Source organism: Lynx rufus, unplaced genomic scaffold (assembly GCF_022079265.1).
Source record: "Lynx rufus isolate CCGP_SWC_20201006 ecotype Redwood Valley unplaced genomic scaffold, mLynRuf1.p SCAF_29, whole genome shotgun sequence".
NCBI classification, from domain to species: Eukaryota; Metazoa; Chordata; class Mammalia; order Carnivora; family Felidae; genus Lynx; species Lynx rufus.
The window spans coordinates 9716355-9732736 of record NW_025814844.1 but is presented as its reverse complement, the minus strand read 5'-3'; the positions used below and the strand labels follow the sequence as shown (position 1 = coordinate 9732736).

At 41.4% G+C, this 16382-nt stretch overlaps 1 protein-coding gene across 7 annotated transcripts in view; it reads right to left on the bottom strand.

Annotated features, from left to right (window-relative positions):
• EPB41L3 (erythrocyte membrane protein band 4.1 like 3) overlaps positions 1–16382 on the bottom strand; it is a 146183-nt gene that overhangs the window by 31750 nt on the left and 98051 nt on the right. For all 7 annotated transcript variants that reach the window (XM_047090310.1, XM_047090304.1, XM_047090306.1 and 4 more), the window contains exons 6-9: positions 10070–10145; positions 7763–7981; positions 7341–7428; positions 2360–2512 (exon numbers count right to left, since the gene is read on the bottom strand). In XM_047090310.1, the coding sequence (XP_046946266.1) occupies positions 2360–2512; positions 7341–7428; positions 7763–7981; positions 10070–10145 (536 nt within the window). The remainder of the gene's footprint in view (positions 1–2359; positions 2513–7340; positions 7429–7762; positions 7982–10069; positions 10146–16382) is intronic.

Sequence of the window (16382 nt, the reverse complement as noted above, 5' to 3'; positions counted from 1 at the left end):
TCAGAACCTTTGTGCCACCACTCATTTTCTCCCTCACTCATTCTTCTCAGCCTATTTACATGATTGTAAAAAAAGTGGCGGGGGCGGGGGGGGGCAACTTTCTTGGAGCCTGCTTCTGCCTGAAACACAACCCCATCTCGCTCCTTGACAAAGAAGCCTTGGCTACTGCACCCCTTACCCCACTGCCACCTGCAGGGTCCTCCCACCATCTTCTCTAACTCTTCGGTGTCACACCGGGCTTTGTCAAGTCGACGCACTTTTCTTAGTTCTTAGCCCACACGTCTTGTCAATAGCATCTGGCCCCGCTGGTTCATCATGTGCCCAGAATCTCGTCTCCTTGTCACTTGGGATTGTTTCCTGCCCCTTTTCTTTCTCTGGTTGCTTTTCTTCATCCCCCTACAGTCCTCTTCTGCCTACTCTTCCCTTTCAAAAAGTGATGTCACCCAGGGTTTCTGTTTGAGGGTCTCTTCTTCTCTAACTTCCCTTGTTTTCTGGGCAACTTATTTCCTGCCTGAGGCCTCGAATAGAATGGATGCAGTGGACGACTCCTTCAAACCTGTATTTCTTACTATGCAAGAATCACCCCCTGAAAATGTCTCACAGTAATTTAATTTTTTTTTCTGAAATTCTCTGTTTTCCCCTCTTGTCTAATAATATCACGTCCATCAACTTCACGCATGCCAAGGGAAGGCCTCTGATCATCATGGACTCCTTCCCCTCTTTAGCACCCTCCTCCACCCTGTGTCCAAGACCTACTGGTTCTGTTTCTGAAACCTCCCTCACAGTTGCTCCTTCTGTTCTATTCCCACAGCCTCTGCCCTAGTTTAGGTCTTACCACATCTCATTGCTAACCTGCAGAGTTTCATTCCAAATTATTCGTCTAGCGTATCACGTCCTCTTGAAAACCTCCCATGGCTCACTACTGTCTCCTGATGCATTTCTCCAGCGTTCCCATCTGGGCCCTCACCCCAGCCTGTTTGTTCCACGTATGTAGAATTTTCTCCTATGTGCGATTCGTATCATGACGACAGAATTCTAAGTGCACGAGACTGATTCCTTGCCAAACAGAAAGTCCCTTAAGGATAGGGACCCACATTGTGCTCGACGATAAACAGGTGCTCGCTTAGTAAATGTTGGATGAACCAAATATATTATTGGTCATAAGTTTAATATGCAATTTTAGGGAATTATAAAAAACTAATTTCAGGTATTTACATGAAAAGCTTCCAGATTATTTCAGTCTTCACAGACAAGGTTGACTTTATATTTAAACAGGATTCCTTGCTTTATAGTATGATTTAAAAAAATGTTTAAAGTGAGGTACAACGGACATATAACATTTTATTAGTTTTGGGTGTATAACATGATTCAATGTTTATGTGTATTATCACCACACATAGTTACAGATCTTTTTTCTTGTGATGAGAACTTTTAAAATCTGTTTTCTTAGCAACTTTCACATATACTGTACAGCATTATAACTGTAGTCACCATGTATCACATTACATCACATATAACCTGATTTTTAAATTACATTTTCCACCAATGGAGAGGCTGACTTGGAAGACAGGAGATCATTCTGTATTGTACCAGAAAAAGTTCAGAGACACGGATGAGCTGCCAACTTAGAACTCTGCCTGCCTCCATTAGATTATGCATGCTCGTTAGAAACTGGATGTTTATTCATCATCTATTAAACAGATCATAGGTGGTAAATATCTCCCGTTATGTGTAAACCACTTTGGAGGATATAAGTAGTTCAGGATGGTTGTACCCGAGGAGCAACGATAAGTTAACGATTTTAATTTTTTCATCAGTCTACCTGATTGAAAGAAAAAGGCAGAAATGTACGAGGCTATGAGACGCTTACGTAATTTACCCTTGGTGTCTCTTGCTATAATCTTTCTTGTGCTTTGATCACATTATCGCTAAGCTATACATGTTAGGGTGCCAACAGATTTGGAGTACAAAGACAGGTCATGGACATGTAAAACAGAGACAAACAGGAAGAAATCTATTTTTTTATTCACAAAAGGTTTAGCACCTAAGAGTTTCTTTTATACCGCAGTTGGAAATGTACAAAACATTGTTCACAAATCCCGATTTTACATTAAAAGCTTCAAAAATAAAACTTTTTCAATCTATGCACTGGGACAAAATTAGAATCAAACCACCGAAAAGAAGAAAATGTTTTATTTATTGCTGTTTATCGGACAAGTCTACGATAAATTCTCCTCGGCACTGAGACAGAAATCACCATGTCCTATGATGTTCAGAACTTGGGCGCAGGCAATTTAAATTTTTGTTTGCCATCAGGTGCCTTTTTGTTCAAGGTACATGCAAATGCGGGGCTACTTACCTCTCCTGGCCGGATCTTAATGTAAAAGTTGTTCCGTTTGTATGAAATTTTTAGAACCTTAGGCCAGGCAAATCTGTTTATTCTCAGTCGGTCACGATATATCAACAGACCACTAGCACAAACTCCTAGCATAATTTCTACTCCTTCAGAATCCTGGAAAAGAGCACCAAGAAACAATGGATCAGTATTTCACTTTTTTCCACTGACAGCTGAGTAGGGGATTTAAGCTTCCATGAAAGAACCTATAATTGACTACCTATAGCTCTAATTTAAATACGAAGAACACTGCAGCCATTTTTTTTTAAACACTGCCACTAAGTAATAGTCTCCTAATGAAGATATTAATCATTATGCAGATATGTCAGAGTAAAACTGGCTCACGCTCAGGTATCTTACAACGTAAATACCGCACACAGAGAAGGTCGACCAGATGATGTGTTAATAGCAGGAAGAAATCATCACTGCCCTTCTAAAATGGTTACAGCCGTTTAATGTGTATTAACTCCTTCCATTTTCACGGTGATATTTGGAGAGAGTTGCTATGACTGTTCCTAGTTTACAGAGGAGGACACTTTTCAGGCATGGAGAGGTGAAGGGTCCTTCCCAGTTGAATATGAGCAGCCTGGCTGCAGAGATAGAACGTTCAGCTGATATGTATACTAACAGAGGGGCTCTGCCCCTTCTCAAGAGTGTTTTGGAGTTTGTTCTGTTAAAAGAGAGCCTTAGAAAAAAATCTTTTTTACATACCATTAGTGTCAGAGTGAAATTTAAATATAAAATCATTTTTTAAATTATGAGCGTACTTCCCCAACGTGCCTGGAACACACACACTGCCCAGTTGCAGTCACATTTGAAAACCGGTTCACATACATGAATATCAGCACATTTTCTATAGGTATATAGTTTTCTTTTTTTAAGTGGGAGCATGCTACAGTTATAGCTTGTTGTTCTGCTACTTGGCACATTTACTTCACCTTTAGGTCACTTCCTAGGGATGTGGGATGAGAAGTCTCAGAGATCAGAGGTCATCAGGGAGGTCATATAAATCTCAGGAGACCGAGTGTGTCCAGCCTATGCCCCCCACATGTTGTATTTGGGTGAAACGGGGTAAAATCAACACATGTGGTGGCCCTGAGTGGGGGAGACACAAAGGACAGAAGGCAGGACTGTGTGTGAGGCTCCGTCCCCATCTCCTTGTCACACTGGATGTTGGAAGCAGGGGGCACATAGGAGGTGAAGCTGAGGTCTTCTGCCACATATTAATCAGCAGGAGTGTCCCTGGTACCGAGTCACTCTGCAGCGGTGAAGAGGGGAGGGGGATATGGAAGAATCCAAACAGGAGAGTCTGACTCATCCCCACTGTGGGCATTTACTTCCTCAATCTTGCCAGTGCAAGGCAGAAAATGAACATTTCCAGAATCAAAAATAAATATTTCGGTCCATCTCTAGGAAATTTAAGTCTACAAATACCATCTAACTGGATTAAAATGAAATATTTTACCCTGGAAACAGATCGCTCCATTAAGGTACAAAATTACTCTACACAAGTGGAAATACTTGATGGCAGGATATTACAACATAATTAAATTCTGAGGAGAGCTCAAAGACCAGAAACTGTCCACCATTTATCAGGGGCTTTCATCTGAACGAGCAATTGGAAGAGCTAGAGCCTGATACTGACAAATAGCTGGCACTATTGATCCTTCAGAACCAGCCAATGTGCTCACAGGGCCGCTCAGAGGTGACTCCTCGCGCCCGGAGCAGAAATGCAGGCACGGGAGGACTGTTTGATTAAAGGTCCTTGATTCGCTTTCTGGGTGATAAATACAGAGCTTAGTTGGGGAACTAGGCCTTTGACCTACGGAAGAAAGGACACTTAAAAGCTCTTTCGTTGTTATTATTATTTTTAAATCACCCATTAGTGTCTTTGAGTAACGAGAAGCCAGAATCCTTCCTGGGGAAGATGAGGAAGCCTCCTCTGACCCCTCCTCTCCACCACACAGGCCTCCCGCGTCCCTGTATCATTCTGTCCTCGCCAGCACACCCCAAGCAAGTGGCGCTCCAATCAGCTCCCTCCCACACCTTGCTCTCCTCAAGACTGGAAGCTGCTTGAGGGCAGGAGCTCTGTTTTACCTTTGCCCAATCAGCGGTCATACAGCACCTCCCTAGCAGGCATTAAGCCATCACACGTTTGTTGAAAGAGAGGGCAAGGGAAGAAAGAAAACGTCAGGAATAGGTGGGGTTTTAAACTGAACCGACGTTTCCATGTCGCTACTCCGAAGTAACAACAGAGTAACATGTTTGATTATCAAAGTGTTCTGCCACAGCCCGTAGTCCTGACGTCAGCTTGGTAATTTTTTTGTACTGAAAGCTGTCACAGCGGTCTTTACTGGGGACGTGGGTGTTTCCCTACCAATAAACACATTAGATGCTCCCTTTAGCAGGGAGCACTGAAGGGAGATCTGGATGGTCTCAGTCTATCATAATTAAAATAAATGAGTGTACCATTCCCTTAATTTAAAATCACTGCTCAAACTCTGCATCCTTCACTTATCACTCGGTCCATGGGATACCCAATAAGGAGTTTTATCTGTATTTCAGAATCTTATATGGAATAAATGACTCTGACAGCACCTACTCAGACTGACATTAAATGACAAACAAGCAGAGGCAGTCTTCCTAAGAAAAAAAGACAAAGCATTTAGAATAGGTTTTCCAAAACAAGGGACCCGCATCTAATAATATGTTATGTATTCTTTATACAGAGCCATGGAGTCCAAAATCACAATTCAGAAATTCTAAATAGGCCCTAAAGCCCAGGGCTTTATACCATCCACAGAAGAGAAGCATCTCACTTATAACCGGAAATCAGTTCTAATTTAATTCAGTAAATTTCCTCCTTGAAATGATGGAGTGTGGCTGTGCCAGAAAATGGGAGTCCGCAGCTGAACATTCGTTATACTTAATATTCAGATGAAATCCTGTCATAGGCTGCACTGGTGCTTCCTTAACTCTTTCTTTTTAATTGGCGTGATTTCAAATCATATTAGTGAATGAAAAAGCAGTGATCTATTTTAATTTAGTAGCTATAGCAATGTTAAGTGATTTTTATTTGTACTGATAGGAACACTGATAAATCTAGAGCTGTACTGCCCCAAATGTATGCCCTAATCTTTTACTTATTTATTTTTCCTGGGCAGTAAGTGAATCATCTGAGTAATGTAACTCAAAAAACAAGCTTTCAATTTGCTCGAATTTTCAGGCTACCTTCATTTCCTTCTTGTTTCCTTATCTGTTAGCCACCTAGGGAAAAGCTCGAAGAGAAAAGCAATCTTAGCGTATGTCCCTATCTTTTTTTAAATCCTCATCCTGCCTTCAATAGCATAAAATACACGGCATTTTCTTATCTGAGTGAGAAAGAAGTGAAAAAACAGAATAACAAACTGGCAAGTAAATAGAGCTATAGCTGCTGTTGTAATTACACACCAGTGTCAAAGAGCTCGGCATTCCATGTACCGACACATCCCTCAGATAGGTATGCCCCAGCCGAGTCTATGAGATTTTGCTAGTGTTCAGGCCTTCAGGCCTTGGAAGTGCCTGTCCTGTATGATCTACAGCATGGTCTGCAGACAGAAGCAATCAAACCTGTGTTTATAGGATGGCCACCATTTCCTTGTCCAAACTCAGTGGGGATCAGTCTGCTCACTGAGAGCCAACCAGGGAGGGGCCCTACTTCCAGCATCAACAGAGCCTGCAGATCATTGACGGGTCCCCTGGGTTGTCGCGAGCCAGCTGAAACTTTCTTCATTTCTTGGCCCCAACCTTGACGGTGTAAGATACTTGGATGCCTGGAAGCCCGTTAACTGTGTGTTCCTTGGGTCCCAAAACTGGTGACTATGCAGTCTGTTAGTACTAAAGGCACGTTCCCATACGGGAGTGATAGTCTCCTGACAGCCCAAGTCAGAAGAAACTGCCTCTGAACTTCAAACACTCATCTTTTTAAGGCTACTAAAAGTTCCAGAATCTATCCCCACGATCCTAACAAACTTCCTATGTTTTGGATGAAAGTTTCCGTAAGGCTTCCTGTGCTTCTCCAGTACTTTTGTTCGTAGCTGCTCAAGTAATAGACTGATAGCCCCTACAGTCATTCTCTCACTGCTGAAAAATACAGAGATTCTGGGAAAAGTGTGAACCAAAGTAAACAGCTTTACGCATCTTCGCCACCTCAACCCTCCTACAGCCTGGTCCCAACTTCTTCAAAAGACTCCGTAGCCAAGATAGAATTTTAACATTTCGCCGACCACCAATCAACTAGGCAAGCCTTAGCTTGGGGGGTTAATTTTAGTTGAACTTCAAAATTATAACCTTATTTCAAAGCACTGATTGCCTGTCAGAGAACCCAAGTTCTAGAGAGTTATTTCAATTTAACAGGTATTTGCTATGTGCCGGGTGATCACCCAGGACAGAGGCATAAAGAGCACTTGGCACATAAGAGATGTGACGATTGGGTCTTGGACAGTTGGCCAAGGTTGGACAGGTAGACAGGAAGGAGGACAGCCCAGAGAAAGATAGGCATATTCAGGGAAAAGGCAGAGACAGGATCTGGCAGAAGCAAAGGGCACGTGTTGGCACAAAGTGGGAGATAAAACTGTGACAGGGAAGGGGGCTGAGTTAGGAGCTTGCGATGTGAAGATACATTTATAACTGAACCAACAGGCAATCGGAGGCTTTGCCTACTGTGACCTTTCAGGAGCCGAGGCCAGGAGCAATGGGAGTTTGAGCCATGCAGCGCAAACCCTTCAGTCCAAGTATCAGAGAGCTGAATGTGCTTTATCATTGAGTAGGCCTTAAAAGCAAGCACGGATTGGAATCCCCCAGTTTTTGTTTATAATGCCTGTAGTAAAAATCACCGGCCTGTATTAATAATAACCTTGAATTTAATACAACTGAATAGGAAGGTTGGGGTTTGAAAAATGTGTACCTTGGCATGATGTAAATCGACCCCATACATGGACAGCTTTTTGGCATTTTCCAAGAAATGCATCTCTGCTTCTGCTGGCGTCATTCCTCTGATAAGAAAAAAAAAATGTGTTACGATGCTGCTTTGCTCTCTGTAATACTTCCCACTTAGCCCCTGGCTATATACTAAGCAAGTCCCCGAAGAGGCACTAGCAGGTTTGTGGTCGGCAGGGGGTGGGGGAGAATAACAAGACAAAAGGCTCTCAAAGAGCATCGGAGCCACAATGTAACTACCCAGAATTGTACCAAGTACAGAACCTCACTCTGCTGCAGTCCCAACCTGCATGCCACTGAAATCAGTCCTGGGAAAAGCAGGTGGTACCAGTGAGGCTCACCCACCCAGGCACAAGCTACGTCGAATGTCTTCAGGGTTTCTGCACTGACCTGTGGCTCTTGTGCAGCTCTATCACTTTGTCTTCCAGTTCTTTCGTGTGGTTTGGGGCGAAGCGGAACTCACTAATGTAATCATTCCCGCATTCATCTGGGTCATAGTCTCCAAGTTCTGACTGGACAGTGTAGGAGCCCAACAGGGCCAGGGTGACAAAGGAGCAGGGCAGCCTTCCGGACACGATGTCATCTCGCAACTGTAGGCAGAGGTAGTACCTTCCAGGAACCAAAAGACAAGGCAAAAAGCCAGCGTTAGGGCATGTGAAAAGCAGGCCACTTGATACATACTGTACTGTAAGCGATTTCTTCCTGTTGAAAAATCTCACTAGAATTTTCCTTCATCTGTATTTTGATTGGGATGTCAGGGGAAAATGCTTGGCTACAAAATACAATATTTAAGGGCATCTAGAGGCAAGCCAATGTTCATAATAAAACAAGCTTTTATAACACACAGAGTAAAAGAAACCTCAAGACCTGTTTCTTTAACATCTTTTACAAGAACTAACATTTAAAATCAAATAAATGAGCCCTCAACACACTCACTGAAATCTCTGGTTGGGGGAATTATCATACAAAAATGGTGCTGTTAAATGCAGTTATTAGGTCTCTACTAGCCTTAAGGAAGTTTCATTTTAAAGTCTCGGTTAAAGGTCCTGCCCTACAACCGAGACAGATTTCAGCTAACTCAACAGCTACACCATCATAAACTCTGCTCTCGACCTCCTGCATTCCTCATGCAGTGGTCTCTTTATGAGAACAATTTCTCCTGTTTCAAGTTCTCTCTCTCTCTCTCTTTTTTTTTTTTTTTTTATTTAGCGGACTTTCTAGAATCCAATTGATAGGAAGATTAACTCTGAAGACTTACTACTTTAAAATCTGAGAACCTCCTCATTAAAAGCAAACAGCTTTCTATTCAAGGAATACAAAACATGTTCCACTTAATTTGGCCGAGAAATCATGCAAGTATCTCCATTAATAGCAGACTTATCTCCCCCGTTACTCTGCTTTTCAAGATCTATAGATCTAATACTAACTGCAGAAGACCCCAAGGTAAGTGTTAACATTGATGACGTTTAAAAATACTCTTCAAGGCCCAGCATAGAGGTATAATAAAATATACATATACCTTTCATATAATAGATAAACTGTTAATCGGCTGACGCTGAAGACTATGATTAAAGTCTTAAGGTCCCCTTTAAATGTGAAGGAAACTCCACGTCATACAGACTCACTCTGTAAACATTGCACAAATAGATGGGAACTGTGCATGCACTGCATTTCAAATCCAGGTGTATTTGGCTCTATAACCAATCAATTAGCCACAATTAAGTGGTTCCTCAATATTATTAAAAAGTTATCTTTAAATAAAAAAATCCTACATTTTCTTCGATTTCATGCACATGTAAAAGAAATCCTCTGTAACTATTTTTTGCCCTTCTCCTAACATGCCTGCTGGAATTATTTTTACTCATAGCAAGGCACCAGAGCTTTTTTGAGTCCTTTCCCTTTTCTGAAAAGCCCTCCAAGGAGGATGTGAGGCTTACACAGAAAACCCAGCACACATGGCACAACGTCACCCTGGCTGGCTGCAAACTGACTGCCAACCAGGGTGCGAGAGCCAGGGGTTCCAAGGCAGGATGCGGAAAAGCCCAGAACACACAGCAAACCCAGGCCAGCCTCATAAAGGAAACTCCTCTCACACCCAGAGCTCAGTCATCGCACAAGAATAGCTTTACATTCGATTCCTTTCTCTGGGTCTTCTTTCCCCAAAATGAATTAATCATTTTGTCTAGACAGGTCATGGAAAATAAACTCTTAAACGTACACGTTTATGTGTATCATACGTGTGCATGTATGTATCATTTTTTAAATCGCTGCTTAGATGCTTATGCCTTTTATATAACCAATCTGATACACGGCAGCTATTTAAAAAATGATACAGACGTGAACACTTTTTTGACTTGGAGTTTGAGAGCAGGACTGCTAGAAATTGCTGTATCATTTAATGCTGAATCCCATCCACTGTGATCGTGGCAGGTGGATGACAGTTTCTCAGGGCTGTGTGTTTTCCCGCCACGGTCAGGCAGCGGGAACTATCAGCTTAGCACCAAAGATTCACTGTGAACAGACAGGATTTGGCAAATCTTCTCATCAGATGTTTGTTCTCACTCTGTTGCCTTTGGTTTGCCATTTCTGTGGGGATGACTGTGAGGTTACGAGACGTAAGCATGCTTTTCTCCGGAGAATAAAGAGAAGCAGCTTTCCCGACATGCCTGCCTTTTTTCAGAGCCAACTTTCAAATACCTGGTGATGTCTTCAGAGAGCTGGGCGGGGTCTGGTGGGTAAAATTTCACATTAAATGAAAAGTGCCAAGCACCACCTGCAGAGAGGAGACATTAGAATGGAACCTTAGAAAAGCCCTTTGTATTTCTTATTCTGATAGTTAGAACTGCCTCAACTCCAAGTACTAACACCCAGGCAACCTTTGCTCCCAAGTGGAAAACCGGAAAGTCTCCATCAAATGAGGTCCAGATAGGTCTGAAACTTCATCTAGTTTTTAGTCTTTTGCCCAAATCCTGTACTGGTGTTTCTAACTAGCTTGGAAATTGACTAGGCTTCCTCCCTTTCTCAGGGACAAGGGTAAGCCTTTGGAAGAGGGACAAAACAGGAATGGTACGGATAATCCTCAATCAGACAAGTCCGGAATTGACTGGTTCTATTGCTATGACATTCTGGATAGCTCACAGACCAAGAGTACAGGCACAATCCCATTTCCTTTGTCCTTCCTGCTTTGCCATTGCAGGTCAAATCCCATTACAATACACGGCAAGGAACCGTTCAAGATATTTTTTAACGGAAGGTTTACTGTAGTCAATATTTATGTGAGCTGCTCTCTAGGCTGCTGAAGATTCTTTTCTCACTTGGGGAAATGTCTGGTTCAAGAGAGGCCTGAATGTATTAACTGTACTTTACTAAGTTCCACACCTCCTTATGAGGCCACGACTTGGGCTGATGCTCTTAACGTCTTGCCTTTCTTTATCCTATGGCATCAACTTTCGGCCTCTCCAGCAAGGAAAAGAATCAACCAGGTGTCAGCTTACAGTCACGTACTCTCTGTACTGTCCACACTTCTGCTTGAAACGTTATTAAGCTCTACTCAACTCTCCGTTTTATTAATACTGTCTCTAATTGTGTGTGGTTTATCATTATAAACAAGGAAAAACAGCCTTTTCTTTTCTTCATGTACTTTCTAACGGATCACTCCTTTAATTCACATTCACTTCGTTTTTCTCTTCTGGCCTTTTAAGGCAGGACCTTATTAAAGTCTGGCTGTTCCTTCACCAGACATTTGCTCCCTCCGTGTAGTAACCACAGAAGTGCCACAGTGTAGACCTTGCTTATATTCTGAATGTGCTCCTGAAAAATTCCTCCCAGTCTCCCTGGCTTCCATGCTGGAAGCCTTTCCTCTACACCACAAGCTGTAGCCACTCTTTTCACTCTGGGATTCTGTGACCTCACAGTCCAGCCCTTATGTTTCAGATATTCCCCAAAGATGCCCTAACACCCTCTTCTCCCCATTAATTGACTTCTGGAAACTTCCATTTTCTCCACAAGTCCTTTGCAAACATTCAGAAGAAAGGGGTAGCATTTTAAGTGCTAGCTGCTTTCTTTGGGTCACTCTCTTGTGAAGGAGGCAAACACTCTTAGCTGCAGAGGATACCTATATTCTATCTTAACGGCACAGGTACTTTTATTAGTTCTAGCATATTCTTTTTTATTTTTTTTTATTAAAAAAATTTTTTTTCAACGTTTTTATTTATTTTTGGGACAGACAGAGACAGAGCATGAACGGGGGAGGGGCAGAGAGAGAGGGAGACACAGAATCGGAAACAGGCTCCAGGCTCTGAGCCATCAGCCCAGAGCCTGACGCGGGGCTCGAACTCACAGACCGTGAGATCGTGACCTGGCTGAAGTCAGACGCTTAACCGACTGCGCCACCCAGGCGCCCCAGTTCTAGCATATTCTTGATGCTACCATTCATATTATACTTAAAATTCCACACTTTTATTAGTTCTAGCATATTCTTGATGCTACCATTCATATTATACTTAAAATTCCACAATTCCCTGAGTTGTCTTTTAAAGAAGTGGCATAAGGCCAGGTATCGCTGGCTGCTTAATATCATTTTTAAATCACTCAGAAAATATTACTGAAACATGGGCAGTAAGAATTATAAGCTATCGGTCAATCCAATATATTTCTAGTGATTATTCTTCCAAGTCCTTTTGTTACTTGAAAAATGGTCTGATCTGGTTTTACTTTCCTATTGATTCCTATTCATTTTCTGCTATGATGGATCTCCTCACTGCTTGCCAATGGTGAGGTTCATAAATGAGAGCTGGCTTCCCCCCAAGCAACTGGAAGGAAAGTTAACGGATTAGTTACGAGAAATGGATTTATTGCTCTTTTATAATTTTTATCCATTTCAAAGTATGCCTCGAATCCAATGAATAGTTTAGCAATGTAATTAAACAATCTCATGATAAATTTAAGATAAACATTCTAGGTTGGAAACTAAGACATAATAAAAGTAGAAGAAAGGTATTTCAATGCAAAAATCCTCACGGCGGGAAAATAAATTTCAAACTATAGTTGGCCTGAGGTGCTTGCTAAAAATGGCAATTCCTAGGCTCTACCCAGAGATTTTTTTTAAAATGTGCCTTTATTATTTCTTTTTCAATATATGAAGTTTATTGTCAAATTGGTTTCCATACAACACCCAGTGCTCATCCCAAAAGGTGCCCTCCTCAATACCCATCACCCACCCTCCCCTCCCTCCCACCCATCAACCCTCAGTTTGTTCTCAGTTTTTAAGAGTCTCTTATGCTTTGGCTCTCTCCCGCTCTAACCTCTTTTTTTTTTTTTTTCCTTCCCCTCCCCCGTGGGTTTCTGTTAAGTTTCTCAGGATCCACCTAAGAGTGAAAACATATGGTATCTGTCTTTCTCTGTATGGCTTATTTCACTTAGCATCACGCTCTCCAGTTCCATCCACGTTGCTACAAAGGGCCATATTTCATTTTTTCTCATTGCCACATAGTACTCCATTGTGTATATAAACCACAATTTCTTTATCCATTCATCAGTTGATGGAGATTTAGGCTCTTTCCATAATTTGGCTATTGTTGAGAGTGCTGCTATAAACATTGGGGTACAAGTGCCCCTCTGCATCAGTACTCCTGTATCCCTTGTCTACCCAGAGATTTTTATTCAAGAGATTTGGTGTACGGGCCCAGGAACTTGTGTGTGTGTGGTGTTTTTTTTTTCTTCTTCTTCTTCTTTTTTTAATGTTTAGTTATCTTGAGAGAGAGTGAGAGACAGCATGAGGAGAGGGGGAGAGAGAATCCCAAGCCGGCCCCACACTGTCAGCGCGCAGAGCCCGACATGGGGCTTAAACTCACGAAACGGTGAGATCATGACCCGAACCTAAATCAAGAGTTGGACGCTTAACCAACTGAGCCACCCAGGTGTTCCGGAACTTGTGGTTTTAATAAACCCCCTTGTGGTTTCAAGACAGGTGGGCTTGGGGACCATACTTTGAAGTGGGATGTTTAAGGAAACTACAATCTATCCCCCATCAAGAAAAAAAAAATCTAGTTAAATGAGGCATAAGATTTGAAATTAACAAGAGAGGCAGATTACGGCTCGAATATATATTCCCATAAAGAATCTTATAGAAACCAATCAACTGGGAAACTATGATTATGTAATGATGGGCTCACAAGCCTGAATCTGCTCAGATGATGGCCCTGGTTAGAAACAAGAAACCACTTGAACGTGTTAAAATGATATTCCTAAAATGTTAACACAGGATTTCATCACAAATTTATGATAGAAAACTATGAAACTGAAGAGTTCATTCTTATAGAAAATTCTAACTTAGTATTGTATGGCTACCAAATCTTGAATTTTTAAGTATGCTGCATTCATGGCATAAAATTACTATAAATTACTATATACACTATATAGATCATATACTCTATAGCATGAAATGATTATATTATAAATATATTTACATCACAAAATACAGTATTTTTAGAAATTTTAACATCTGGTCTGCATTAAAATGACTAGAATTATAATTTTTTGATAAGAACAAACTCTTCAGTTTCAGAATTTTCTATTTCTCATCAATTAGTAACTTAAAGTCTTTTTAAAAAAATGTTTAAATGTTTATTTTTCATAGAGAGAACACAAGGGAGGGGGGAAGAGAAGACAGAGAGGAGACCCAGAATCTGGAGGAGGCTCCGGGCTCTGAGCTGTCAGCACAGAGCCTGATGCGGGGCTTGAACCCACAGACCTTGAGATCATGACCTGAGCTGAAGTTGGTCCCCCAACCAACTGGGCCACCCAGGCACCCCTGTAACTTAAATTCTTAAGTAACTTAACATATCAGGTTGATTGCCCTTCTCTGAGAAGACCTAGTTCTAAAATATGCACGTATATGCGTTTTAACTGAAGTATATTTGACACTCAATGTTACATTAGTTTCAGATGTATAACATGGTGCTTGGACAACTCTAGACATTATGCTACGCTTGCTCACAAATGCAGCTACCATCTATCACCACACATCATTATTACAATCCACTGACTATATTCCTTACGTAGTATCTTTCATCCCTGTGACTTATTCATTCCACACCCGGAAGCCCCTATCTCCCACTCCCCTTCACCCATTTTTGCCCATGACCACCCCCCCCCCACCTCCCCTCTGGCCACCATCAGTTCTCTGTATTTGTAGATCTGTTTCTGCTTTGTTTATTTTGTTTTTCAGATTCCACACAGAAGTGAAACCATACGATATTTGTCTTTTTCTGACTTATTTCACTTAGCATAATATACTCGAGGTCCATCCATGCTGTTGCAAATAGCAAATCTCATTCTTTTTTATGGCTGAATATTTTTATTTTACACACACACACACACACACACACACACCCCACCTCTTCTTTATTCATTCATTAGTCCATGGACACTTGGGCTGCTTTCATATCTTGGCTATTATAAATAATGCTGCAATAGGGGCACCTGGGTGGCTCAGTTGGTTGAGCGTCCGACTTCAGTTTAGGTCATGACCTCGTGGCTCATGAGTTCAAGCCCTGCGTCAGGCTCTGTGATCATAGCTCAGAGCCTGAAGCCTGCTTCAGATTCTGTGTCTCCCTCTCCCTCTGCCCTTGTCCCCCTCACACTCTGTCTCTCTCTCAAAAATAATAAACATTAAAAAAAATTTTAAAGAAATAAATAAAAATAAATAAATAAATAATGCTGCGATAAAACGTAGGGGTGAGTATATCTTTTTAAATTAGTGTTTTGGTTTTCTTTGGCTAAATGCCCTGAAGTAAAATTGCTGCATTATATGTTAGTCCTATTTTTAGTTTTTTGAGGAACCTCCGTACTGTTTTCCACAGCGGCGGCACTGATTTATATTCCCACCAACAGTGCACACAGGTGTCTTTTCTCTGCATCCTTGCCAACACTTGTTGTTTGTCTTTCTGACATTATCCTTTTTAAAATTTTATTGTTGTTTTTTTCTTATTTTCGAGAGCGAGTGAGCTGGCAAGCAAGCATGAGGGCGTGAGCAGGGGAGAGGACCAGGGGAGGAGAGAGACTCCTAAGCAGGCTCCGTGCTCAGCACAGAGCCCGACACAGGGCTCGATCTCACAACCATGAGATCATGACCAGAGCCGAAATCAACAGTCAGATGCTCAACCAACTGAGCCACCCAGGCGCCCCGGTATTAGCCTTTCTGACGGGGTAAGGTGATACATATCTCCTTGTGGTTTTGATCTGTATTTCCTGGCTTTCATTTATATTTATGAAAAGGAGATGATGGTACAATAATTCCATTTGATTTAACAGTTCTTTGCGTTGATAGGATGTAAATTTTGTGGAAAGAGGGCACGTTGGTGCATGGGAAACAATAAGGAATACAGATAAAAATACCAGATTCAATTTAAAAAAATTCCAATATTCCTTGTTTCCTCCCCTATCTGCAGGATTATCACTTAGTTTTCTTTATGTTGCAGTCACAAGTATCGCCTAAGCTGCATGATGAAAATATCCTTTAAATCTCAGTTCTGATTGCCCTGTTTCTTCTCTCAGAGGACAGGATAAATGGGACGTTAAGGAAAAAGAAAAGAATTCCATTAGCAAGAGAGAAGAAAATAGATGTTTATACAGCTTTTCTTCTACCAATATTGTGACTTATCCCTGACATTTAATATATTTTCAAAGGGCTTTTTGTGACAGCAAATCACCCAAGAAAGAAATAGCATTTCATTAATTAGATGAATATAGAAGACTTTATGGGCAACATATTAGGATACATATTCAACACATCTGCTTTTAGTAACTCCATGAAAAAACTCCATGAAAAACTTGATTACCAAGTTTCTTATTAGTAAATATATCAAATTTCTCCTGAAAATATGATAAACATGTTTAGCTGTATACATAATCATTAGTCTCTCTAATATCTACATTACAGTGACTTTTTTTGAGAGATCTACTATTAAGCCATTTCACTACTCATTACTTTTTATTAGAACATGGTGTG